We start from the raw sequence: 26,670 nt of genomic DNA, 5'->3' as shown, positions 1-26,670 counted from the left end.
GTGCGCAGTTCGCACTCTGCTCAGCCTACACCGCGGTGCATGGAACAAATAATCATGTAAAATAATAGCGACATTTCTGGGTGGTGAAATACGCTTTTTATGACTGCAAACCAATGGATCTTTCAGAAAAATTGTGTGACGGGGCCTTCGAACCTGTGTAGACTGTAATTTGTTTATAGATTTTCGTGACTTTTCTCATTTTCTCCATTGACTTCCCGCAAAGCGGCTCCAGAGTTGGCACCCGTGTGACATCATGGCATATTTTTTTATCTCTGATTGCCGGTCCATAGAATGAGCTGGACATGAACAACTCACTACACAGAATATGTTTCCACTGATAGCACAACCTGAGGATTTCTGGTGGAGTTCCCCTGTAAGGTGTGTGTTCAGGCATAAATGCAATTCAAGCTCTTTCAATGACTTTTTCCAACACTGTATTTGTTTCTGTTTTTAGACTTTGCATGAAAGAAGTGAATCATTTGTACATCATAGGTGAATAATTTTCAATCATATTTAAGACAGTGTCCAATCGAGAGGAGCCCATTCGCCCCATCGTGCTCGTTTGGTGTCCATTAATAACTAAGTGATCAAGGATCCTATCCAGTCTGTTTTTGAATGTTCCCAAATTGTCTCTTCAGCCGCATCGCTGGGGAGTTTGTTCAGATTGTGACGCCTCTCTGTGTGAAGAAGTGTCTCCTGTTTTCTGTCTTGAATGCCTTGAAGCCCAATTATTCCAGTTAATCTTTTAAAGACTTTGTATGAACTGGATCTGTAAACAATTGATATGAAGAACAAAGTGCAGCATAGCTTTAAACTACTTGATTTCAGACCTTACATGGCATTTATTAAAGCTCTCAGAGGGTTTGCTGTTTTCGCTTCATGTTGCCGCACATCTGGCATGTGGAACCTGAGCTGGACATTTTCTGTCACTTGACATGTGCATACTGTGTATCGTGCAGGTGGAGGGAGGGGGTTCAGGGAGAGGGGGAGAGAGTAAGGGGGGAGGGAGGGAAAGAGAAGGAGGGCGGAGGTGCTGACCAGCTCCTGGGGCCTCAGGTTGAACAAGATCCTCTCAGCGTTCTCGTTGTCGTGGCGGCTCTCCATCAACGCCAGCAGCAGCTTGGAGGCATTGTCCTGTTACACCACAACCACACACATACACGGGATCACACGCCAAGCACACACACAATGAGAGAGAGAGAGAGAGAGTCAGTACTGCATTCATCTCTGCCGGCAATGGTGTTACCAGGGGAAGAGTTTCTGACAGTTTGACTGGCACTGTGCCACCTCTGACTGAGGGACAGGAGAGGAGAGGAGAGGAGAGGAAGAGGGGGAGGGGGAGGAGGCCCCTACCTTCAGCTGCAGCACCATCTCCATGCGGTAGCGGCACAGGGGGCTGATGTCGTTGAGGATCAGCGCTGTGATGATGTCGATGCCATTGGATTCGTGGGTCACGATGCAGGTCTGTGAGGGAGGTGGAGGCGGAGAGATCGAGAGGGAGGGAGAGAGGGATTCTGCTGTGTTACGCACTCAGTTAAACTGGGCCGGGCCTGGCTGGGCTGCAGCTCACCTGGTTCTCCTGGCAGGGGCCCTGGCAGTACTCGGTCAGCGTCTCCAGGGTCTGGGTGATCAGCCCCACGTTGCCCTCGTTGATGTACAACCCCAGCAGCCCCAGCCCCCCCGTGGTGCTGCCGCACATGATGTCCAGGAACTGCAGTGTCTCGCACACCAGGTTGTAGTTGGTCTTGTTGTTCTGGCAGCGCAGGAAGTTCTGGCGGGTGGAGAGGAAGATGGAGGAAGGGGGAAGTCAGTGGGAGATGGAGACAGTCTGTGGTGTCCAGTGTGTCCAGTCTATGTGGTATCCAGTGTGAGATGTGTCCAGTCTGAGTGGTGTCCAGTGTGCAATGTGACTAGTCTGTATTGTCCAGTCTGTGTGATGTCCAGTGTGAGATGTGTCCAGCATATATGGTGTCCAGTCCGTGATGCGTCCAGCATGCTCACCTGCAGGTCCTGGTTGTGGTTCTCACACAGCAACTGCAGGAAGCGCATTATGGGCTTCATGATCATGACGGCCGGACCCATCTCGGCCTCGGGCTCTAGCTGCTCGTGGGGGGGTTGCCCGGGAGGGGGCTGGCCAGGCAAGGGCACCGCAAACTGGGGAGACACACCTGGGGACACAGACAGCGCAGCATGCAGCTGACAGACCCTCCAGCTCAGCATCACAGATGCATTACAATCATTACATTACAGATCCATTACAAATCCCACTATTAAACTAGTCTCCCATAATGCCCTAGTCAGACTGGTCCCTATTGGACACCTACAGGACTGCGGGGGGGAATGAGAGATGGAGACTGGAGGAGGAGATGAGTAAACCGTGGAGAGGGGAGGGGAGGGGAAGAGACAGAAGAAGGAATGAGAGACACAGGGAAGGAGAAAGAGAGAGAGAGAGAGAGAGAGAGAGAGAGAGAGAGAGAGAGAGAGACACAGAGATGGGGAGGGAGCGCTCACCCTGGTCCAGCTCCTTGCTGTCCTGGGCCCGGTTGCTCATCTCACCCACGTTGACCGACACGGTGGCCTTGATGTCCTGCTGGGCGCCGCGCATGCGGTCATGCAGAACCTTGAAGAACTTCTCCGACTTGTTGTCTCCCATCATCAGCTTGTAGAAGGAGTTCTGCAGGAGGCAGACACACACAGACATGCGCAGACACACAGACACCGTTACTGTAATTAATTCACTTGTCTGTCAGTTTGTAAATGTTTCTGTGTCTCTGTCTCAGTGTTTTTGCATGTTCCAGTGTGTCTGTGTATCTACACGCCTCTGTGTCCGTAAGTGTGTGTGTGTGTGTGTGTGTGTGTGTGTGTGTGTGTGTGTCATTGTGCCAGTGTGTTAGACCCCCTCCCTCCTCACCTGTATCTCGGTGTTGCCACCCTCCAGCAGGCAGATGGCCAGCTGCATGCTCTCAAAGAAGATCTTGTCATTCTTGGTGCTCATGATGAGGTCAGTGACCAGCTTTGTGGCACCCTCCCTGTCCAGCCGGCACTGCACAGCGGCCACCGTCGCCCAGTCAATCTCGGCCTCTGGTCCCACTGCACGCACACACGCACACACGCACACACACGCACAGACAGTTATTTAGCGAACTCCTTAACATTCAGATAAATATACACAATGTAAAGAAGCAGCAGCCCGGTGCATCGGGTGGCGTACCTGCCACGCCCAGCTCCACCAGCTCGCCCTTGCTCCCAGGCTTCTTGTTGTTGAACAGGTAGTTCTGCATCAGCACCTTCCTCAGAGTGATGCCCTACGACACAAAGACACACAGACAGACACACAGACAGGTCAATCAGTGCTCCACAGTCGCTCACAGCCAGCCGGGTGACCCCAAAATCCTACACTGCAAAATCACACATTTCATCGTTGAAGGATAACGTCCAAAACAAACTGAAAATGAATTCAATATGAACAAGCTGCCAATGAATTACTTTCAACGAAGTCTCTGCTCTGTTGCGGATTTCTAACCCCCCCATGTCCCTCTGAGCACCCTCCCTGGGAGCGAGGGGTCATGACTCAGGGTCCTCTGACCCCTGCCCTCTCACCTTTTCATCAAAATCGTACTTCCTGATGAGCATCTCCTGTAGGGTACGCAGGACCTTGATGCACAGCTTCTCCTCTGAGGTCATCAGGGTCTTGGTGTGCTGGATCAGCCTGGGGGGGGGAGAGCAGAGCTCTCACTGACTGACACACACACACACACAGCACTGAGCAAAAACTGACACACACACAGAACACACTCTGACACAAACACAGGGCAGACAGCAGAAGGCAGGACGCTTGGACACACACAAGACAGACAAGGTCAAGGCCCATCCCCCATGGCGGACAGTCCCGGCACTGACTTGGAGATGAAGCCACCGGTCTCGCAGCGCACCCTAGCGTCCGTGCCCTCCAGGAACAGCAGCTCGGGCCGGTGCAGCACGTCCACCAGCACCGACAGCTCCGCCTCCACCAGCGGCTTCAGGCGTTCCTCCAGAGTGTTGATGATGTCCTGGGAGAGAGGGGGAGAGAGAGTGAGGAGGAGAGGAGAGAGAGCGAGGGAGAGAGGAGAGAGAGAGCGAGGGGGAGAGGAGAGAGAGAGCGAGGGAGATAGGGAGGGGGAGGAGAGATAATTAAAACAAGACAGAGGCAGGCTGAGGAACAAAGATAGTAGAGGCAGAGGAAGACAGAGAGAGACAGAGACATACAGTGAGAGGCAGAGGGCCGACCTGCAGCTTCTCGATGATGTTCTTGTAGTCCCAGGGGTTGTTGGGGGCGGCGGGGCGGGTGGGCCGGCTCAGGCTCTTGTAGTTGGGGTTGTTCCGGGACAGGGAGCCCAGAGCGCTGGTGCTCAGCATGGTGCTGAGCTGAGAGTCCAGGTCCATCGGCACCGAGATGGAGCGCCCCTTCGCTGCACCGGACACAGGGACACACAGGGTTAGAGAGACAGGCGCAGGGACACACAGGGTTAGAGAGACAGGCTCAGGGCTCACCGGTCACGGCGAGGGTGCGGATGCAGGTCTCCACCAGGCTGCGGTGCTGCTGCTGCAGCCAGGGACAGTCCAGCAGCCTCATGGTGGATTGCAGCAGCTGGATCACGATGGTGTGATGGGTCTGAGGGGGAGAGAGTACAGATATTGCCAATGGACACTGGACACAATGGACTCTGGACACTAACACACACTCTTGACACAGGACACTAACACACACACAGATTCTGAACATAAACAAAGACACACACACACACTGGACACACACACTGCATACTAACACACAATGCTGCACATACACTGACAACACACACACACTGCACCCTTGCTGCCCCTGTGCGCAGTGCCGGGTCTGACCTGCAGGGAGGTGCTGTTCTCAGAGAAGGGGGAGCTGAAGAAGGCATTGATGGTGTCCAGCACCACAGAGATCACGTAACGCTCCAGAGTCGGGTCGGACAAACGCTTCTCTCGCCTGTTACACACCTGCAGAGGGGGGGTAAGGAATATAAGGAATCATACTACTGGTTCCTCGCACTCAATAAATTATACTCTGGCAGTTATTCTGCATCGCGGCGTGGTGGGGTGGCTCATACCCTGGCCATGTCCACAGTGAAGTTCTCAAACAGCTTCCAGATGTAGTTGCTGGTGTAGATCTCCTTCATCTCCACTTCAGTGTCCACGTAGCAGTGGTTCACGAAGTTTACATAGGCGATCTTGACCTGCAGGGGGAGCAGAGGACCAGGAGAGAGGGAGGTCAGCAGCAGGGTCTATGTCCCGTCTCTGCATGTGGTGAAACTCTCACACGCCCACACGCGCCCACACGCGCTCTCAGCAGTACCTCGGTGATGCAGTCCTCATGGGTGACGACACGCACCACGTCCTCCAGGGGCAGCAGCGAGGTGCACTTGATCTCGGTGTAGACGTTCTTGCCCTCGGCGCAGGCGGCCAGCAGTTCCACCAGGGAGATGTGGTAGCGCAGGGGGCTGTGCTCCTGCACTCCCTCCCTGGACTGCGCCATCAGCTCCAGCATGGTGTTGAAGGAGGACTTGTCGTTGTAGAAGACCACCACGTCCTCACCAGCGTTGGTCAGCTGGGCGGGGAGGATGAGAGGAAGTGGAGAAGAGGATGGGAGAGGGAGGAGAGAGAAGCACAAAGGGAGGAATGAAGAGGAAGAGCAGTGGAGACATGGGGAAGACAGTTTAATCACACCCACTGTCCACTCTGAGCTGGGGTCAGTGGTCTCTGTCTCTGTCTCTCCCCCCCTTGTCTCCCTGTGTCTTTTTCTCTTTCTCTATCTCTGTCCCTGTGTCTCTCTTTTCCCCCTTTCTTTCTCTGTCCCTCCCTGTCTCTCTGTGTCTCCTTCTCCCCCCTTGTCTCTCTCTCTCTCACCTCGGTCATGATCATGTCCTGGCACTTCTTGACGTATTTGCCCTCGGCCTTGATGATGGTGTGCAGGAAGTTGAGGTACTGCACGTGCCGGCCGTGCGTGGCCAGGCAGTGGATGAAGTGCTGCAGCACCGTCTCGCTGATCTCTGTGCACAGCTGGTAGTTGTTGGAGAAAATGTGCTGCACCGTCTCTGCCTCCAGGAGCTGAGAGACGGGAGAGGGGAAGAGAAAGTAGAGAGTGAAATATAAGCCAGTTCTTAAGTTTAGTCAAAAACTTCGGAAATCAAGCGTAGGCTTGCAAGTTTTGTGGCTGGGAGTTGAGCCACAGGCTGCAGACCATACACTTACCCCAGGGTTGAGGAACAGGCTGAGGTGCTTGTGCAGAAGAGTCTGGTTCTCTGTGTTGCCCATGCAGAACTTCTGAAGGAACTGGTGGGTGTACTTAATGATCTCCTGCATCTTCTTGTCATTCTGCAGGAGGGACAGAATGAGCGAGAGAGAGAGGGAGGTAGAGGGAGGGAGAGGGATGAGATGGAGGTGCGTTTGCAGTACGGATTCACAGCCCGTGGTGTCTGCATGACGTCACTGCTCACCTTGTCGTAGGACACCTGCAGCAGGTCCAGCATCACGTTGTGGGCACCCATGTTCTTCAGGAGGCGCTGCTGCTTCTTCCACACCCCTGTGCTGCACATCTTGTTGAGCCGCTCCAGGATCTGTGGGGGGGAGGGACAAGTCAGAGGACAGAGGTGGAAAGGGTGGGATATAGGGAGGGAGGGAAAGCATCATGCAGTGGTCAGTAGGAGGTGAGGGAGAGGGGGAGAGAGTCATGGAGAGGTCGATAGAAAAGAAAAGGGTTATGGCAAGGTCAAACAGAGGTCAAAGGGGAGGTGAAGGGAGGACAGTAGGTAAAACAGAGGGAGCAGGCAGGAGAGGGGGAGGTTCTTCTCTGACCCTTGACCCCCGGCTCCACCCAACACTGACCTCTTTGACGATCTGGTAGTTCTCGTTGCTCTTCTCTGATTTCTCCTCCTTTGGTGTGGGCTCTTCAGGGGCCACCTGCGAGTGGGGAGGGGAGGAAATCAGACACTCCTCAGTAACAGCACGGAGACTGCGGCACCATGAGCACACCAGTGGGGGTGATGGAGGAATAATTTACAAGAGAGAAGGAAAGGACTGGACTTTGACAGAGGAAGCCACAGGCAGGATCGTAGGTGAATTAGAAGTAAAAACTTGAGCATAGACAATTGTATACAGCTAATGCTACTATGGCTACTACTACTACTACTACTACGACTAGATATTTAAATCATTTGGAAAAAATTCCAGCACTGTCTATACTTTATAATGATTCACAGGTAACTCGTGAAGGCCCTAGCAGGATAAATTATTAAAAGTCAATTCTCACATGTGCTACTGTTAATCCCACTACCGCCACCAACGAACATCGGTGCCTCAATGAACCCCTGAGCCTGCGACCCGGCCAGCCCTCACCTCCTTCTCCACCTCCTTTTTCTCCTTCTTGTCCTTCTTGTCTTTCTTGTCCTGCTTGCCCTCCCCACCAGACGAGCTGCTCTTCTTCTCCACCCACAGCTCCGATTTCTCCACCATGGTGCGCAGCCGGTCGAGGTTGCTCTTGATCAGCTTGTAGTTATCAACGTCCTGCTCTGAGATCAGCAGCTGCACCTGGGGGAGGGACGGAGAAGGGGAGAGATTACGTGTTAACTGTGCCCAGGTGAGTGTTGATGTTTGAAGGGCAGTGTTACCTGTGCACAGGTGAGTGTTGAGGTTTGAAGGGCAGTGTTACCTGTGCCCAGGTGAGTGTTACCTGTTTGAAAGTGTGCAGGACTTCCTGCCGCTGGCTGAAGTGTTTGAAGAGCAGCTGCAGTGCCCCAGATATGAGGGGGGGGTAGTCATGCATGGTGAGGTGGATCAGCACACGCAGGAACATGCGTCCACCCTCATCGTCCACCTCCAGAATACTGTTACCCTTCCTGGGTCAGAGGGCAAGACAAGGTCAGCACAGGGCTCTGACACACAGAGTGCCACACTCTCACACACACATAGAAAATCACTCTTGCAAATCTCACTGTGGGTGGAGCCAAGAGGAACAGGACCTACCCCACTCCGAACATGGCCTCTGCCTGCTCCCCGATGCGCTGCAGGTTTATGGTGGCTGGTCAGATGACATGCACACGGAGCATGGAGAGAGAAGAAGAGGAGAGAGAAGACGACAATATATAGGCTTCTCACACATGTATTGAACTGCATACATTTACATTGCACAAAGCTTTCAATGCATCACAAACTGCTTGCAGAAATGCAATGCAGAACATTATCTGCCCTGTGTTGCAGAAAGCAGGGCTTTCCCAGAGTTCGAGGAAGGGGGGGAGGTGGAGGAAGGGTGCAGGTGGGGGTGAAGTGTCATGGCAGTGGTGGGGGGGTACCTGCGTGCTCGATGGAGGCAGTGGCGTCTGCATCTCCCATAGGGTACACCTCCATAAATTCCTTCTTGAAGACGGAAAGCAGGAAGGAGATGCGATAGTCCAGACGCACATTGAGGATGAACTGAAGCGGGAGGAGGAGAGATGGGGAGAGAGAGAGAGAGAGAGAGGGGAACTCTATGTAAGGGTATACTCCTGAAATTCACACCAAAGACCCCCATCAAAATCTTTACAGCACGTGATCCAATTCCAAATTCTCACCCTCCCTCACACATTCCCACCTGCATAATCTCCAGGATCTTCAGCTTGGTGTCCATGACAGTGATGTCCTGCTTGTCGATGCGGTCCTTGGTGCGGGCCTGGGGGTCCCCGCTGACACTGGAGCGCCCCCCCGTGCCGAAGATGGACTGCTTGCGGCTCAGCACCATAGTGGACATCATGTGACCCATCCCGTGAATGGATCGCTTCATGTTCTTGCCTGGAGGACACAGGGACGGGGGACACACGTGTTCAGGGACAGGAGAGGGACGGTCCACTCACAACAGGCTCTGCCCTCACCACCACAGATTCCTCTCTCTGCGACCCGTCTCTTCCCCGTCTCTCTCAAACTCTTCCAGTTATTCTCTACTCTTATTCTATCTGTCCATCTCTCTGTTTATCTCTCCCTGTTCCACTGATCTCTCTTTTTCTCTCACCCTTTCTGTCTCTCTCTCACTTTCTGTGTCTCTCTCGGTCTCTATGCCTCAATCCCCGACCCCCACCCCAGCTACACCACCCCCCCTGCCCACTCACCGCCCACATCATCAGGGAACATGTTTTGCATCAGCATGGGGTTGGGCACACAATCAATGATGCCCAGCAGGGTGCGGGTCAACCTCAGCAGCTCGAAGAAACTGTAGAAGCCAAAGTAGATGAGGTGGCGAGCCAGACTTACCACCTGGGGGGGGGGCAGCACAGGTCAGGGTTACAGCTGGCAGTATTGTGCAGAGACACACATACAACACCTAGCATGTGATGAGCAGAGAACGTGTCCATCTACCATGTCTGACATCGAAATATATGCACTGAGATTTGATTCATCTCACGAAACCGCAAAACAAGAATTCGTTGTGATCAGGGAAAAAAAAAGCGGTCTGTTTCCTGTCTCTCCCACCCGCCCGCCCCAGCGGCTGCTCACCTCGTAGGTGAGCTTGTTCTTCTCATCGTGGGCGAAGGGCAGGTCGTCGTGCAGCACGTTGTTCAGGTACTCCTCCATGAAGGCCATGGTGTTGGCAAACTTGTTCTTCTTGTTATCGCGGGAGTCGTCCATGTTGGAGTCGTAGCTGGAGGCACGAGCAGAGCAGAGCACACAATGAGCACACGCTGATGGGACATACGGAGACTGTGACGCTGTGCTACCTGAACACTGCCAAACTTAAAGAGCTGAAGAGAGTTTGAGTCTACAGTGCAAAACTGAGGCGGGGCAGGGCGGGGGAAGGGGTGAGGCAAGTTGGAGGCATGGCCAGAGTAGGAGGACATGGAGGGAGGGTGGCAGGGCGAGGCAAGTTGGGAAGGGGGCAGGGCATTGCAGGAGGAGGTGCAGGGAATTTGGGGACGACGCTCACTCTTTGATGGTGATGGCAGGTGGGATCTCGGTCCACAGGCGGGCGAACTTGACGGGTGTAACAAGTTCCTGCGGGTCGCGGTCCACATGTGTGTGCAGCATGAGGCGGCAGAAGGAGGCACGCAGGTCGTAGGGCAGCATCTCGTCCATCATGCACAGGAAGATCAGCTCCACGTCCAGCTGCTTCGAGATCTCGTCGATGGCCAGGTATTGCCGGTCCAGGCACATCCGCGCAAACAACTTTAGCTGGTACCTGAGGAGCAGCAACGCCAGGCACTGTCAAACGCTGCCATTCGTTCGTTACTTCATTCCTTCATTCAAGATGAGTGGTGATTAATGGGACAGGTGTCCCTGTAGGAGGGGAGTGATAGATAGTGTACCTGTAGTAGGTGAGCACATTCTCGTCATGGGCGTTGCCCTGCCTGGCCTCCTGGGCGAGCTGCCGAATGCTCTTCTCCTGCTTCTCGTTGTTCTTGTCAGTCCAGACCAGCCACACCTCGTCCTCGTCCCCGTAGTCCTCCAAAGAGGAGCTGAACTCTGGGGCGTGAGGCATCTCCTTGGGCACCCGGCGCCTAGACACACGGACACACACAGATATTATGCTCCAGCACACATCACACAGAGCTCTCTCTGTGGCCCCTGCTCTCTGCACTTTCAAACCCATTCAGAGCCACTTTCCTTCTAAATGGACAGACAAAATCCTACAATATACAGTTCTGTGCAAAAGTTTTAGGCAGGTGTGAAAAAATGCTGTAAAGTCAGAATGCTTTCAAAAATAGACATGTTAATAAATTATATTTATCAATTAAATAAATGCAAAGTGAGTGAACAGAAGAAAAATCTACATGAAATCAATATTTGGTGTGACCACCCTTTGTCTTCAAAACAGCATCAATTCTTCTAGGTAGATTTTGCACACAGTTTTTGAAGGAACTCGGCAGATAGGTTGGCCCAAACATCTTGGAGATCTAACCACAGTTCTTCTGTGGATTTAGGCAGCCTCAGTTGCTTCTTTCTCTTCATGTAATCCCAGACAGACTCGATGATGTTGAAATCAGGGCTCTGTGGGGGCCATACCATCACTTCCAGGACTCCTTGTTCTTCTTGATGCTGAAGATAGTTCTTAATGATTTGCACTGTATGTTTGGGGACGTTGTCATGCTGCAGAATACATTTGGGGCCAATCAGATGCCTCCCTGATGGTATTGCATGATGGATAAGTAATGATTGAGTTTCGACCTACATATTGAATTGATGATCATCAGCACCTGTTTGGTATAATTGTTTAATCATACACCTGACTATATGCCTACAAAATCCCTGACTGTGTGCAAGTGTACCTAGAAGAATTGATACTGTTTTGAAGGCAAAAGGTGGTCACACCAAATATGGATTTAATTTAGATTTTTCTTCTGTTCACTCACTTTGTTAATTGATAAATATAATCTATTAATATGTCTATTTTTGAAAGCATTCTTACTTTACAGCATTTTTTCACACCTGCCTAAAATGTTTGACAGTACTGTACATATACATATATATATATATATGAAGGGAGAGAGGGAGAGAGGGTGCATGTCACTCACTCTGTCTTGATGAGGATGTCCTGGTTCTTGGGGTCCAGCACGCACTTACAGATGAGCTCCTGGGTGACAGGGATGGCCACATGGTTGGACACACAAAGGTCAGACAGGTAGTCCAGGAACCTGCCCAGGTGAGGAACAGACAGACAGGGGAGGCAGAAAGAGAGGGTGCAGAGCAGACAAGGAGACACGAGAGATGCAGGGAGGATTGGAGAGAGGGTGGAGAGGAGGGAAGAGAGAGAGAGAGGGACACACACACACACTTTTAACACACTGTAGGCATGGCAGTCAATCATCCTGTAGGCTGCTCACATCGCAGGAAAATGCCCATATTTAGGTTAGGTCTGAACAGGACCCAGAAAGGATGCCCTACTATTCTGACTGTCAGTCTTGAAGCTTGTCCTTCACAATCTTGGTTCAATACTGCCTTCCAGAGGGCTTCTGGCACAGGCATCGCAAAACCACTGTATTCCCCGCGTGTCAGAGTTCACTACCAGCTCTAGGACATTGCCTGTCCTGTAAAACTAGATCCCGCTGGCCTACCTGGGCTCGCGGTTCCGGCGCACCAGGCTCACGAAGGTCTCCACCTCCGTCTTGGTGATGTGCTTCTCCAGCAGCTTGCGGTTGTTGTGTAGCAGCGCGGTGATGGTGTCCTCGGCCAGGATGTCGTATCCGATCTGCGACTGCATCACGCCGAACTGCTTGGCGATGTGCTCCTGTGTGGAAGAACAAGAGAGAGAGGGGGGGAGAGAGGGCGAGAGGGGGGAGGAGAGAGAGAGAGAGAGGGAGGGGTCAGAGGTCACTGATCAGGAACTGCTGTACACAGGATAGGGGCACTGACCTGGGCTGCAAAAACAACCCAAAATGTCCAGTACCTGGTTCTTGCGGTATTCCTCCTGAGAGTGGCGCAGGACGCGGTAGCTGAGCCGGAACATGTACTGGTACGGAGCGTTCTTCTGGTCCGACAGCTCCTCCAGCCGCAGCAGAGGCCCCTCACCGGGCTTCTCCTTGAAGGGGGCCTTCAGGATCCCAAAAACCTAATGGGAGAGAGAAACGGGGATCAGCAGTGGACGGCACTCCTCCTCCACGGCTCAGAATTGGGGGTCAGCTCCTACAGCAACACCTGTCCAATCACTCCCCTCATACAGGGATGCCTGTCCCATCACTCCCCTCATACAGGGACGCCTGTTGGACAATTCTTGCAAGCGAGGGCAGAAGCCAGACTTTACTTGGTCTTGGGCTGCGGTCACTCAGTAAGGATGCTGCTAAGAGCCCTGACCACTAGAGTCCTGAAAACACATTATTTTGCACCTCAGGAAGCCACTCTGACCCAGCCTGGATTACCTGTTTCAGGATGTTCTGTTCCCTCATGAGCTTCTGACGCTCACGGTTGGCTTTGGTCATCACTACGTCCAGCACGGTCTGGCCGTTGTTAGGTGTGTCCACCACAAAGAACACCAGGTCCTCCAGCAGCTTGATGGCAAACCTGGGAATGGAGATAGACAGAGAGGGATAGGGAGAGGGAAGAGAGGGGAGAGAGTTGAGGAAGAGTGGGAAAAGTGAAGGGGGACACAGAGATTGGGGAGAGTAATGAGAGAGGGAGAAGTGAGGAGAGAGAGATATTCAGAAGTCTTTTCTGTAGTTGATGCAGTAGAGATGTGCATGAGCGTCCTAATGTAATCAGAGAGCCCTGATAGCATGCCTATGATAAAACAACAACACAATCAAAACAACTGGTGTGAGGTACGATGTTGAGAGGGAGGGGCTAGAGAGAGAGAGCATGCGGGAGAAATGCACGATGAAAATGTCATCTTCACAACACATGCTGCCGGGAGGGGGGTGCAGGGCAGAGCAGGGCAAGGCGGTGCTGTACGCTGTAGCTCACCCAGTGCAGTAGCTGCCGTGAAAGCGTGGAACAAGAAGTGTGTCTGGTTATTAACACAGTCGCTGCGTCGATACGGCAACACGCTCACTGACACCCACTTCCACGCGGCCCTGAGCGAGCACTGCATTCACCCCGTCCCCCTCACTCACTCACAGCACCAGCTCAGAATATCCCACTCTGCCACCACTCAAAATAAAACCACTAATAATAAACACCTCCTTTTACACACCTCCCCAGACACGTTATTTTTAAGTGCATGTGATGACACACCCTTACATCTCTCCACAACATACTGTTCATTGTTATTATTATATATTTAAAATACATTGTTTCACTCTGCTAATCTACCTAATTTTCACAGCACTGATATATAAGTATAATTGAAGTGTTTTTCATATAAAGTAAATTTGACAACATCTGGAAAATACCCACATGGCCAACCAATCAGCACGGCTGCAACACTTTGCAACACATCACTTAATGACAGCGCAGCCCCATGTTATCGGGAGAGCTGGGAGTTTTGCTGGTGCTGCTGACCCCGCGGCCCTCTCCGGCGCCGTACCTGCGGTCGTTCTGGCTGATGAAACCCTCGTTCAGCTTGTCCACCACAGTGGCCAGCATGAGACTGGCGTCGTTGGCGAAGTCCAGGTCTCGGATCTCGGACACAGGCACCGAGACGATGGCGAACGCCTCCTTGTCCTCCTTTGTGGGACAGGTTCCTAGCTAGAGGAACAGAGGAACAACACTGAAGGCAGCGGAAATCGAGGCGGTGTCTCAGCTGCTCTGCACACCCTGAACACGACCGGCATTGAGTGGAGATCTGAACAAGCCAGCAGTGTCGAGGGTGTGTGACGCAGACCTGGTTTCATCAGTGTCCCCTCAGTGCTGCTTTTGGGCGTGGGAATCTCACCATGAGTCTGATGGGCCTCTCCTCGTCCACATCGATGGGGACGTTGGTGCTCTGGATCCAGGTGTTGGTGCACAGGTGTCTCAGTCTGACATAGGAATTCCTGAAACAGACAGACAGACACACATCAGCACTGTTCTGCCCCCTCCCTGGTGCTGCACTGTCCTGTATTGGCCCCTGTGGTGTGAATGAGAAGTGGCCTGCCTGCCCGGGGGGTGTACCTGGGCACGAAGGAGTCGGTCTTCTGCAGGGTGGTGGGGTCCAGCTCGAACAGTGAGGCGATGTCGTTCCCGTGAGGCACGGCCACCAGCTTGTACTTCACCTTCTCCCCCATGTTCCTCTTACTGCGGCTGCCGTCAGACTGCAGGAGGGACGGCAGCATTGGAGGACACACACTGCACGCACTGCACACTGCACATGCACTACACACACTACACACACGCTCGTACACTCACTCTCTCACTCAGGAGCACAGAGCGTGAGGTTCACTCACCACACTTCTGCTCTCTCCATTGTCGCCCTTGTACCCTGGGTTCTCCTGGAATACAAACAGACACAGTCAGGGTGAGGACTGGGGGGGTACAAACCTGTCAGACACTCAGCGTTGCGGAGCCGTTCCTCTTACCTCAGCGGCCAGGTAGTTCCCAGTGGCCAGGTGTTTGAACCTGTACAGGCTGTTCCAGTGGCCAGCGCCGCCCCTGCATGGGTCGTGATGGACCACCTGACAGACAGACAGACAGTTACTCACTCCCCTCTCAGGCAGCACAGGCAGTAGAAACCCCCTCAGGCACATGCCTGCACCTGCACACACTAACACATGCTGTGCTGAGTGCTAGTGTGACATAGGTACGAGCATGTTTGTGCAAGGTTGTGTGTGGCGACACCTGTGTTTGAATGGTGGTATGTGCATGACGTGTGTATGTGTGTGTTGATGTGTGCACATGAGCGGCGGGACTGACCTCGACCTCCCAGAGTGCGTTGGAGCTGGTGGCGGAGGTGGCGGACTGGCGCAGCGTGGTGCGCAGGAATACATGCAGCTTGGCCTTGTACTCGTCGCAGGTCAGGAACTTCTCCTGCTCTGCATGGAACAGTCGCACCACGTCACCCTGCACACAACACAGCATTACTAAACACACACACAGCATAGCAGTGCATCACTACACACACAGAGACACAAAGACACACACAGAAACACACACACAGCACCGCATCAATACACACACACACACACACACACACACACACACACACACACACACACACACACACACACACACACAGCATAGCAGTGCATCATTACACACACAGCATCACCACACACACACACACACATCATCACTATACACACACAGACACACACAGACACATACAGCACTGCATCACTACACACACACACAGACACAGAGGGAAACTGGGGAGAGGGAGTGGAAGAGAGGGAGGGAGAGAGGATGATGGCAATGAAGAAGGCAGCTCCAGGCAGAGACTCACCCCCTTCAGGACCTCGTCCTTGTGGTCACTGAACATCATGAACAGGTTGATCTTCCAGCTGGTGTTGCAGTTCACAGAGTTCACCTGCAGGGGGCAGACAGACACACAGGTGCCATACAGTCAGAGTAGCACTCAATACAGGAACAGACAGCGAGGGAGACAGAGAGAGAGAGGGAGAAAGGGAGACATAGGGGGAGAGGGATGGAGTAAGAGAGAGAGAAGGGGAGGCAGATAGAGACAGAGAGAAGGCAGAGGTGTTACAGTGTTACAGGAACAAGGGGCGCTATTGTAAATACTGCCCAGCTCAGTCCCCCCAGTCCAGTGTGTCCAGTCTCTCCAGTCCCCAGTCACTGCGCCTGCAGACTCACCTCCTTGCAGCCGGGGTGGTCCGTCAGCTCGTAGTTGCTGGCGTGGAGTGGCTGGCCGGCGTTCACCGGGTTGAGGATGACCTTGTCTCCCACCACCACCTGCAACACGCGGCACAGGGACCTTGAGGCTCGCGGCACAAACGCCCCGCACCCGGGCGCACAACCGAGGCCCACCACAATCCGGCAAGGACAGCATTCATTCATTTATTAATTCACTCGCTTGTTTATCTGTCTATGTCTCTCTCTCTCTCTCTCTCTCTCTCTCTCTCTCTCTCTCTCTCTCTCTCTCTCTCTCTCTCTATTTGGTGTGTGTCATCAGATGTAAACTGTCTCCAGACTCCTGCCCCATTTCTTTAAGAAAAGAAGAATCCAACGGGCAAAAGAAAAACACACAAGCTGAGTCAGTGTGTGATTGTGAGGCTGAACGGTGCGTATCTCTGCGTTTGTGTTGTGGGTGTGAGGAGTGTCCAGTGTGTCCTGCCAGCAGGGGGGGCAGTGTGCTGTGTTTCTGTCTGTACAGTGTGTGTGTGCAGTTGTGTAATTAACTAGTAATTAATTAGTAATTAGTGTTGGAGTCTTTCTGTTTGTGTGTAGGGCTGTAAAATAACGAAGTACAAATACTTTGTTACTGTACATTTTCCAAGTATTTGTACTCTATTTGTATTTATTATTTGTGCCTACATATTTATTTATTGAAGAGATTTTTGGTTCACTAATTTGGTTCAAAAAAGTTATCAGAATCGCATTCTTGTGAATCGCTTGTCCTGCTTCAGAAAGGAATATTTCAAGCTGTCGCTGTTAACTAGATTACAAGTTTGTTGTGGCGTTAGTTTCACCCAAGGACAGCCCGAAAACTGCTGCATTTTGCCCTGGCTAGCTTGAGCAGTGGGTTACGGTAAGAAAAACTGAAAATATGATATAAATGAATAATAAATGATAATCTGATTTGTCAATGTTTATGTTATCCTTCATTAATACTGAATACAAATGAAAGAAAGTTCCAGATCTGTGCCTAAATAACATTTATTTTTGTTGGACTTATTCAAGGTAAAATTGAGGAACCATAAAAATACATGGAATGTTTAAATAAAATGTTGGATTAAAACATCAAATGAATCTCCTGTGTGCCCCCTTTACGAGGCTCACACACAAACATGCATGTTCACTGTACTGCTCAAATGCATAGCTCTCAAAGTGCCGCTGCCGGGAGTCTTGCTGCGGGAGCCTCCACCTCACACTCTCACGCCTTGTTGATAAAATCTCACACATTTTAAAAAACAGGGGATTTTATCTTGATGAACATTCAAAAAATGCGAGCCCCGCTCATCAACTACACCCCCCCCCACCAGGCTGCTGCTTTTGACAGCAAGACAGGTTTTTGTCACCGGTTTTTAACTTGTGACGAATCTCACACATTCATATTTTATAATATTTACGTTCATTTTTAATACTTCCGTGCATTTCAAAGTAGATCTTTTTTTACTTTTATTCACGTTCTGTTTGAATGGGAGTATTTTTACTGGAGTACGTTTACTGGAGTACGTTTTTGTAGTTTTATTTTTAGTATAACTTCTGACTCACACCACTTCTTGTGTGTATGTGTATGTGCAGTTGTGTAGTGAATTGTGTTTGTGTGCATGTCACAGCAACTCTCACGTTGTCTCCGTTGGCACGCAGCTTCCAGAAGGGCTGTATGAAGAGCCAGGAGCCCTCGTTGCCCGTCCCATCCAGCGTCACCCGCATGGCGTTCTTCTCCAGCAGCGCGGGCAGCCGCTTGTTCACGGTCAGGTACTTGTTGCTCTTCATGTGCAGGAGCTGTGGAGACAGACAGGGGGCGCTGTGAGGGTTAACCAACTGTGTAAACAGACAGACACCCACACCCACGCACACACACAAACTCCAAGGAACTTTAAAATAGGTCAGGTTGTGCTGCTGTGCTCAGCTCAGTGAAAGTGGGCCGCAGCTCCTCTGAACCCCCCCGCCCCGCGCACCACACAGCTGCTCTGGGAAACAGACTGAGCCAAAAAACCTGACTTCAAAGCTGTGCACGGCCCCCCCGCCACACGAATCCCGTTTTCTCTGAGGCCCAGAGGACAGCGGCTGCCTCGACCTCACTAGGCTGCTGGGCCACAGTGTTCGAGTGTGAGGGTGTGTCTGATTGGCTGAGCTCCGAGCTCCGAACTTTACTTTTAAACTTAATGAAAAGCCTTCTTAATCTGAATCTCTCTCTCCTCCGACTCTCTCCTTGTTCTTCCTCTCTCACCCCTCTTTCCCTCTGTCCCCTTCCTCTTCTCCCACTCATCCCCCACCCCCCCTCTATTTCTCTCCTATTCTAAACATCTCTCTCTCTCTCTCTCAATCTCTTTCTGCAGGTGGGTCTCCAGATAAAGGAGGTGAGTAAATATTTGTGCAGGAAGCTGCTCTGAGGACTGGAGGAAACGGCCGCCCTGCTCCCTGCAGCTGCCATGGCTCTGAGTTGTCAATGAGTCAGTTATCTTGTTTGTCGCAATCCTCCCCTTCTTTCTTTCCTTTCCTCCTTCCTTCTTCTGATCCTTTTGCAATGCTATTTTCAGTCTCCTGCACCTGTTCTCTCTGCTCTCCCTCCCTCTCCCTCTCTCAGCAGTGGTATCCCAATGCCTGATTGCCATTTACTTTATTCTTTAACTGATCTAGATGTTATTGTGTTTCCCTCTCCCTACAGGAGCCCATTGCCGATGTCTCGAATGACCGCGCCGGCAGTGAAACAAAGCAGCAGGAACCCATCAGCCACAGAAAGGCCCGGGCAGGCAGGACGGTTCCCCTGCCCAGGTGTGCCCCACCCCCTCTCACCTGGATCACGCTGCCGTACTTGACCACCTCTCCCAGCACCTTCCGGTTCTCGGCCTCGTTCTGCTTCTGCTCCAGGTTGGCCGCATGCTGCCGGAGTGCAGAGACAGAGACACAGGTCAGAGCACAGCCCCGATACAGATGCTGTTGTCTAGAAGTGCTCGCCCCAGAGTGTAGAACGGGGGTGCAGCCTGGCTCCCGAGACCCCCAGTGCACAGAGGCGTCCTGGCGGAGCTGTGTGTGACAGAACTGGGCCACCCATCTGGTTCATTAGTCCACGCTCAGCCCGGCTCTCTCGTATCGGCATGTTTCACAGCTGCTACAAGCCCTGCAGGACAGATGGCCACACCAAAACGTACCTGAAGCTTCTGCAGCAGCACCACGTCCCCGATCTTGTCTTTCTCGTGCTTGGCCTGCTTGGCTTTCCAGAACTGCTTCTGCGCAGAGTAGCGGTTCATGGGGTACACCTTGAACAGGCAGTCTGCAGGGCGACACGGGACAGGACAAGACAGGGTCAGAGCAAGTGGAGAGAAACGTGTCGCCCAGCGGACAGCGAGCCGAGCGATGGGTGGAGACAGGAGAGCCATTCAGAGTCAGTCAAGGTTTTGGTATTGTTGGTGGTTTTGGGAAGTAGGAAAGAATGAAAGAGAGAATGAAGAAAAAAAAGCAGAAAAATAATAAAGAATAAGAAGAGGACTGAGTGCTGTTGACTCGGGCGCTCCTTCTCCCTGCATTCTCTCTCTCTGTGTGTTTGTGCACAGTGGTTTCCTGCTAAAAATCCTTTATCTATTGTGACTCCTACCCCAGTAATCAGAGCAGTTATCAACCACAGAGCTAATAGAAACGACTGCCACCGAGCCGCACAAGGCCTCTCCGCTCTGGGGGCCTAAAAATAAAACCAAAAGCATCATCCAGGAGTTTAGACATCCCCAACAGATGCGTGTCACAGAAGGTAAACAGTTTCTACTAGCCTGGACTCGCCTGACTGAGGGAGCGATGACATGGCCCTGAGGACGAGGCCATCGGACCCCCCACTTGGTGGAATGAGCCGAGGAGCCGCGGCAGGGGCGGAGTCTGGGGTGGAGGAGCGAGGCTAAGCAGGGAATGCTGGGAATATGGGAAGGCAGAAGTGAGCCACGAGATGTGGGCCGTCTTCCTCCCCAAGCCTTCGTTTATCAACACCATTAATAATCATTGAGGAACAAGAACACAGGCCGGTTACTTTAGGAGAGATGTTCAGTCCTCGAAGCCGAGACTTAAGAACATCAGAAAGTTTATAATCGAGAGGAGGCCATTCAACCTATGGTGCTTGTTTGGTGTCCATTAATAACTAAGAGACTGGATAGTATCCTTGGATCAATTTTTAAATGTTCCCAAATTTTCAGCTTCAACCACATCGCTGGGGAGTTTGTTCTCTGTGTAAAGAAGTGTCTCCTGTTTTCCGTCTGTTTTGCGACTTGGCCTGGCTTTACACACAGGGAGAAGATCTGTGTCGTCCTCCACTGGGGGCTTGTGATTTTACCGGAAAGGTATCAGTGACCCTGCAAACACAGCGGCACAGCCGGTGACAGGAAGTGCGCCGGTGCCAGTGGGAGCCCACGGTGCTGAACGAGGCGATCCAGAGAGGGCCCCTGTTTTAGAGCAGGCAAGGCTAGACCCTCCAGACCAGTTGCTGCCGCTGTACATTATAATACACTATTGTACAGCGCAATACAATACAGTGTATATGTATGACAAATTCTATGCGATTTGCGGTCGCAGTTTTCTCCAGCAGTTTCTGTCTGCTGAAATTTCCTTCTACTTTCTCGCTTTTTATTTTGTTTTATTCTGTCACTCTGTCATAGTTTGCGCTTTGTTTCAAAACATCGGCCAATTTCCTCCTTCCTCTGTGACAAACTGAGGTGTTGGACCCTAAAAAGAGCTACATAGATGTTTAATATCATGTTTAATCTAAATACTGACAAAGTTTTGTGGCGATTAAATGATTCAAATGTAGTTATTTAACACTGGGAATGTCCCGGTCAAACCAGCGATCCGCCTAATCTGAACATGGCCGTTCGTACTGTCCCGGTTAAACTATCCCAGTACACCAAAGCTCAGTTCTTTCACCTCAGATAACGTATTTCCTACTCTTTGACATTTATGGCTTTGATGTATTTTAGTCTTTACTATTAGTAATGCCTTCTTAATACTCAATTCATTATTATTATTATTATTATTATTTTATTATCAAATTATCAAATTGACTGTACTGAAGTCTATTACCAACCTATATTAAGAACAATATACTTGTAATATCACCAGTTTGTCATTTCTACTTCATTATTTTTGAATTTAGAGCATTCGTATGTGAAGTTTGTATTAATACATTAATTAGTCAATTAATTAATCGATTAAATGAATTCCATGGTAAGTCAATGGAAGAAAATAGTAGAATTATCCGAGTGTTAATTGGAGATATCTTCCTTAATATTGAAGGCACAGGCACGGTTTTGGTATCAAATTTAATTTTTGTAGCCCTCTATCTGACTGCAGCAATTGGGTTATTGGTGACAAATAAAAATGTTGTCACATACGTACAATCTATTCCACAGTGCGTATGGCACTGTTTGGGCATGTGTGACACTTTCTGATGGTTTTGGTGGCCAATGAGACCTTGACATGACATTCTTTAATCGCATATTTTTTAATCTCTGTCTCCTGCTCCCCCTCCCATGGCCAGCTGGTCCAGTGAGCTGATTTGCCTGCTATGTAAAGCAGTTCAGCCTATGGTGTGGAGAGACCAGGTGCTGCAGAGGCAGTGAGAGGTGGGGAGCTGATGGCTGTTTCCATACAAGTCTTTTTCTGTCTGACTGGGGAGGGATGGCAGACTTTGAGCCGCTGGCCTCCCTGACAGTGGTCGTGTAATGCTCAACGAGAAAAGGGCAAAACCAGGATACCTCTGTCTGGAATGTTAGGAGGCCCCAGTCCGCAGTCTGCAGTGCCCAGTCCGCAGTTGTCATCCCAGTTGTTTTTTTTGTCTGCTACCTCCATGGAGTGTATTGCCAGTCAGGGGTTTCACATTCACCCAGAAACACCCTCCCCCTAACCCTCCCTCTCTCTCACTCCCCCTACTCCCTCCTCGCCCCCTGAATCTCACCGCGGAACTTCTTGGGCGGCGTGTCCAGGTCTCCGGCCGCGGGCTCCACCACACAGCGGTCGTCCACCAACCTGGGAAACAAGCACAGAACAGGAGAGGTCAGAAAAGCTCAGCTGAGGTCAGTCTGTTCCTACCTCCCTTTTGCCGAGACAGCGCTGAGAGAGTGCACCAGCTCTACAGACGCGGCACACAACGATCTGGGGTCTTTCTCTGTGTTATGTATTTATCTATATGTTTACCAATACCAATAGCCAAAGCAATGTTATATTGTTGTATGTGTGTAGCATGTGTAAAACGGTTTCCCGGAGTCTGTTCAACCTGATTTTGGGGAACGCCAGCATGAGTTTCCCCTGCCTTCCTTCCCTCACACCCCCATGCAATGAAGCTTCCCCCCTCCCCCAGAAACCCAATCCCTATGGGTGCACCTGCAGAGATGGTTCTGCCCTGGGCTCTTGGGGGAACACCACCGTACAACTGCTGGATAATGCTGGACAACACAGCAGACTGGACACTGAGTCCCCAAGTCCAATCTAAGAGTTCAGATTTACTTGGTGCAAGAAGCCCTCTGTCCCCAGGTCAGCTCAACTCAGCCCAACATAGCTCAGCTCAGCTCAGCTCAGCCTGTCTTCACCAACTCGACCAGCTCTGGCTGCTGCACAGACACAGCCACGCCACTGTGACTACACACTGCTGTACGCTGCAGTCTTCTTTAAACATTGCACTGCATTTATCACCAAAAAAAACCTGCATATTTCCGATCAATAATGCAATGAGTAACGCCGGGACAGAAAAAGGAAAACAAATATTAGCACTCACGTCATGAGGGGAAATCACCAATTAGTCAAGCTAAGTTGTTAACATATGAAAAAACATTTATCTTTTTTTTATATAGAAAAATAAATTGAGTAATAGTTGTTCCCTCCTCAGTGGTTTGCTTTCACTTTTGTCGTAGAAATCACAAGCTTGTGCTGTTGTTTCCATGCGTGACAACTTTGCGAAGGGCGCTACACCAAATACAAAGTTGACTGATGGATGGATTGAGATAGGGAAACTAAATAAATACAAATAAATAAATACATTTGAAACCCATGAAGGAAATTCTGCAGGCTGGGAGGACAGAGCCCTTGTAAAACCGCCGTCAGGTTTGCACAGCCCTCAGCGCGGTGATTAAAGCACCGTGTCTGTTATTGCAGCGACAGGATCCTCCTCCCGTAGTCCAAACACAGGCGTCCCCGAGGAGGAACTCGGATACAGTGCAAACACAGGGGCCCCACGGCCTCATGAGTCCCCGGCAGGAGCCAGCACTGGGACCAGCTGCTGCTCTCAGGGGAGAGGAGTGCAGGGAGTGAAAACACAGGGCTGGACAGCCAAGAGTGCTGCAGGTTATTGATCTGGCAGATATTTTATTATGTTATCTTTATTTTATCTCTGACCAGCCCCACACCTGTGGAAGGGGATTATTTTCTTAAGCAGGACTGTTCCAGGACTGTCCAGGCCCAACTGGCCTAGCTAGCGCTAGCACCGCAGCTAGGGGAGAGGCGCTGTCCTGGGGCGGTGGTGCGTGCCAGATTATGATCCGTGGGTCGGGGAGAATGGAGCCGACTTGGATTCTCCCTGAGGTTCTCCAGCTGGGGGGGTCCGTGTATTTCTGATTGCCCCAGGCTACCCTCAGGTCATGTAGCAACACCATGCTCTTGTCAGCCCTGATGTCCCGGCAGCGATGGGGGGTTATTCAGCGGTGGGATCTGACTCTGGGGTAGGCTCCATGCACATGACAGCGGACAGCCGTGTCCGGGGCAGAAGACAGACTCCCCTCCCGGGCTGGGGCAGCCTGTCTCCTCTCCTCTGTCTTCTGTCCTCTGTCCTCTCCCTTCTGCCACAGCCCCAGTACCTCTAAGCACACATGTCCCACAACGTGCCGTCCTCATGAATCCACAGGGAGATGAATAGCCCAGCCCGATCACACTGCATGCAGACTGGCCACATTGGCCACCCCAGTGCCAGAGAAATGAATTGACTTTAAGGACAGAATGGCCCCCCCACTTCACCTCCTTTTGTCCTGCCTTCCCCAAACCTCCAACGCAATAACAATGCGGCACACAGGCCCCCTGCCCCCACTTCGGTCCTGGCTAATTCATAGAAGAAGATAATTAATAAGCAGGAACTATTAAAACGATCAAAATATTGAATTGCACAACCTGCACAGGCCTCAGTGTGCTGTGAACGTGGGGGGTGAGGAAATAAAGAAAGTAAAAGAAAAAGAAAGAAAAAAGGAAAATTAAAAATGTGGCCGAGTGGCAGCCCGTCTGACAGGCCGTCTCCCAGCGCGTGACTGCGCTTAGCCGCTGTTGTGTGCGGACCCTATCAGCTCCTGCTAAACGCTCATTTGCATTCAGAGAAATCCAGAGCGCCGTGGCGATTATCAGACCATCCCACCCTGCCTCCACTAACGCTCCCTAACCAGGAGCCTGACCGCAGGACCCCGCCCCCGGTGCCACAGCACCCTCTCCTCTGAGTGCTGCGGGGGGGGTGAGGGGTAATCATGGTCCGCTCTCTCTGTCCAGTGAGACACACTGTGGCCCTGCACTGCGGCCCTGTGTGGCACCCCCAGCCCCAGCGCTATTGATATTATGTAAAATTTTCAATTCACAACAGATAAGAGAGATAACGCAGAAGCCATAGCAGCACCTCTGATGGGATAACAATGCAAACACTACAAACCAATCCTGGGGACTGACACTTGTTTTCATTTGTATATTTCATACTTTTATTCCTATCCTTTTTGTCTGAGCAGGTGAAAGAGCGAATGTGGGAGAGAGTAAATGGGTGGAAGTTTGAGAGCAGGAATATTAGTCCAAGTGCAGGTGACCTCACAGACACAAGCACCACCCTGGCTAACCCTCTCTCTGGGTACCCTGGCACTGCAGCAGGGGATCGGGTCAGGTGCAGGGTCATGAGCACAGGCCCTTATGTGTGGGAAGAATCAAAGGCAAAACACTAAGTGTACACTCAGCCTGGCAAACAACAATTCCAATAATAATAATAATAATAATGTCTGGTGGATGACAGATTTCAAGCACATGTTGTTTTTTATTGTTTTCTGTCTCGGTAAATGTAATCTCATAGCACTCAATTGCCTTTCACCAGAAGACATGCAAAAACTGTACCCCTGCAATGAGTGAAAACTGAGTACAGCAGGACACAGCTCCATACCGTCCCGACACAAGCCACACTACTGGTGCCATTCCGAACAGCTCGGTCTCCTATAGGTCCAGTCCGGTTGGGCCCGGACTGAGAGGCGGTATCGCCCACTCTGCTGATCTCCAGGGTCGTGTTCTGAACACGCCTTTGAACCAGGAAACCAGCGCACTCGCATCAATCAATAAGGAAACAGGATCTGATCGATCGGTGTTTTTAACTCCAGGTGCAACACGGATGGCCGGTCCGGCACCAGCTCGGTCTCAACCCGTTTTGATAGTGAGGGGGGACGAGTGACAGACACCTTCAAACTTGTCTTGCCCAACACAGAGCCCGAAGTCCAGCAGAAAGCACGCATGCACACTATACTCAAATCAATACATCGATCCAATTAATTAATTACATCACAAACACACTCCAGCGCGGTGTCTTCTCTTACCCCAGAGTGCTGATGAACCCGTTGACAGAGCCCTCGGCGTACAGGGAGACGATATCCCCTATGTGGAGAAAACTTGACATTTCCGACATCTTCGGGCTTTCTCGGGTCGCTCGGAGAGAATGCGCGAATGAAAGGGGGCAAGAAAGTAACGAAGTAAAGTGTCGCAGTTTGTCCCGGATCACACGAGCAGGGTCGATGTTGCTTCTTCACATCGCTACTTTGTCGGACGACCTCGCAACATGTTGAGCTCCTTCCTGACTCCGCCAGCCAGCCAGCCGTGTCTTGAGCTGCGAGCTACCAAACCCACTGCGCGCAGGGCGTGAATGTGTGTGCAAGTGTGTCTGCTCTGTGTGTGTGTGTGTAAGTGTGTTAGAGGCGCACAGTTGCGCGTCTCTACTGCAGTCCCGGCAGCGTTATTCAAAAGTTTTACAGGTTACAGTGCTGACAAAATAAATAAGACAAGGTGTGCAGATGTGACAGCGGCGGAGCTGCGCAGAGAGCAGGATCTGCACCGCAGCCAGAGTGGCGGGGCTCCGCATGTGTCTCCACAGGTTGCTCACAACCACCTGCACCAATAGCGACACAACCAGGAAGTGTCAGTCAGTAGTGGTGATGGTAGTAGTGGTGGTGTGGTGGTGGCTGGGGGGGGGGCAGTGAAAATGATTGTACAGTCCCGACTGAGTGAGGGTAACTACCTCGGCCTGGCGAGCTGCCCACTGCGCCTGTGCGCTGCAGACGAACCGACGCACACGCAGCCAGTGTGAACAGGAGCGGAAGTGAAAGTGCGCCGAGCTGCGCTCTTATTGCGCATCGGGACACGGCACTGCTGTCACGACAAGAGAAAGTTAGTATCTCCTTATTAAACCCCCACTCCTTCCAC

The 26,670-nt window shown here is 51.5% G+C and overlaps 1 protein-coding gene across 1 annotated transcript in view; it reads right to left on the bottom strand.

Moving 5' to 3' along the window:
- itpr3 (inositol 1,4,5-trisphosphate receptor, type 3) overlaps nt 1-26,337 on the bottom strand; it is a 32,780-nt gene extending 6,443 nt beyond the window's left edge. The window contains exons 1-44 of the mRNA XM_066703071.1: nt 25,791-26,337; nt 22,154-22,224; nt 19,374-19,495; nt 19,018-19,104; nt 17,845-18,003; nt 16,189-16,287; nt 15,821-15,904; nt 15,292-15,438; nt 14,958-15,053; nt 14,826-14,870; nt 14,554-14,693; nt 14,336-14,435; nt 13,988-14,148; nt 12,885-13,026; nt 12,416-12,577; nt 12,084-12,256; nt 11,544-11,663; nt 10,338-10,529; nt 9,959-10,210; nt 9,532-9,676; nt 9,147-9,291; nt 8,636-8,832; nt 8,358-8,478; nt 8,032-8,086; nt 7,739-7,904; nt 7,405-7,596; nt 6,895-6,969; nt 6,507-6,626; nt 6,262-6,384; nt 5,917-6,117; nt 5,366-5,617; nt 5,121-5,246; nt 4,885-5,010; nt 4,531-4,651; nt 4,267-4,448; nt 3,901-4,049; nt 3,601-3,709; nt 3,212-3,305; nt 2,912-3,090; nt 2,512-2,674; nt 2,002-2,168; nt 1,571-1,771; nt 1,354-1,464; nt 1,039-1,134 (exon numbers count right to left, since the gene is read on the bottom strand). Of these exons, the coding sequence (XP_066559168.1) occupies nt 1,039-1,134; nt 1,354-1,464; nt 1,571-1,771; nt 2,002-2,168; nt 2,512-2,674; nt 2,912-3,090; nt 3,212-3,305; nt 3,601-3,709; nt 3,901-4,049; nt 4,267-4,448; nt 4,531-4,651; nt 4,885-5,010; nt 5,121-5,246; nt 5,366-5,617; nt 5,917-6,117; nt 6,262-6,384; nt 6,507-6,626; nt 6,895-6,969; nt 7,405-7,596; nt 7,739-7,904; nt 8,032-8,086; nt 8,358-8,478; nt 8,636-8,832; nt 9,147-9,291; nt 9,532-9,676; nt 9,959-10,210; nt 10,338-10,529; nt 11,544-11,663; nt 12,084-12,256; nt 12,416-12,577; nt 12,885-13,026; nt 13,988-14,148; nt 14,336-14,435; nt 14,554-14,693; nt 14,826-14,870; nt 14,958-15,053; nt 15,292-15,438; nt 15,821-15,904; nt 16,189-16,287; nt 17,845-18,003; nt 19,018-19,104; nt 19,374-19,495; nt 22,154-22,224; nt 25,791-25,879 (6,057 nt within the window). The 5' untranslated portion in view covers nt 25,880-26,337. The remainder of the gene's footprint in view (nt 1-1,038; nt 1,135-1,353; nt 1,465-1,570; nt 1,772-2,001; nt 2,169-2,511; nt 2,675-2,911; nt 3,091-3,211; nt 3,306-3,600; nt 3,710-3,900; nt 4,050-4,266; nt 4,449-4,530; nt 4,652-4,884; nt 5,011-5,120; nt 5,247-5,365; nt 5,618-5,916; nt 6,118-6,261; nt 6,385-6,506; nt 6,627-6,894; nt 6,970-7,404; nt 7,597-7,738; nt 7,905-8,031; nt 8,087-8,357; nt 8,479-8,635; nt 8,833-9,146; nt 9,292-9,531; nt 9,677-9,958; nt 10,211-10,337; nt 10,530-11,543; nt 11,664-12,083; nt 12,257-12,415; nt 12,578-12,884; nt 13,027-13,987; nt 14,149-14,335; nt 14,436-14,553; nt 14,694-14,825; nt 14,871-14,957; nt 15,054-15,291; nt 15,439-15,820; nt 15,905-16,188; nt 16,288-17,844; nt 18,004-19,017; nt 19,105-19,373; nt 19,496-22,153; nt 22,225-25,790) is intronic.
- Between the last annotated feature and the right edge of the window lie 333 nt (nt 26,338-26,670).

This window comes from Amia ocellicauda, chromosome 5 (genome assembly GCF_036373705.1).
Source record: "Amia ocellicauda isolate fAmiCal2 chromosome 5, fAmiCal2.hap1, whole genome shotgun sequence".
In the NCBI taxonomy this organism is placed as follows: domain Eukaryota; kingdom Metazoa; phylum Chordata; class Actinopteri; order Amiiformes; family Amiidae; genus Amia; species Amia ocellicauda.
The sequence above is the reverse complement of the archived record's forward strand: the minus strand, read 5'-3'. Positions and strand labels throughout refer to the sequence as shown.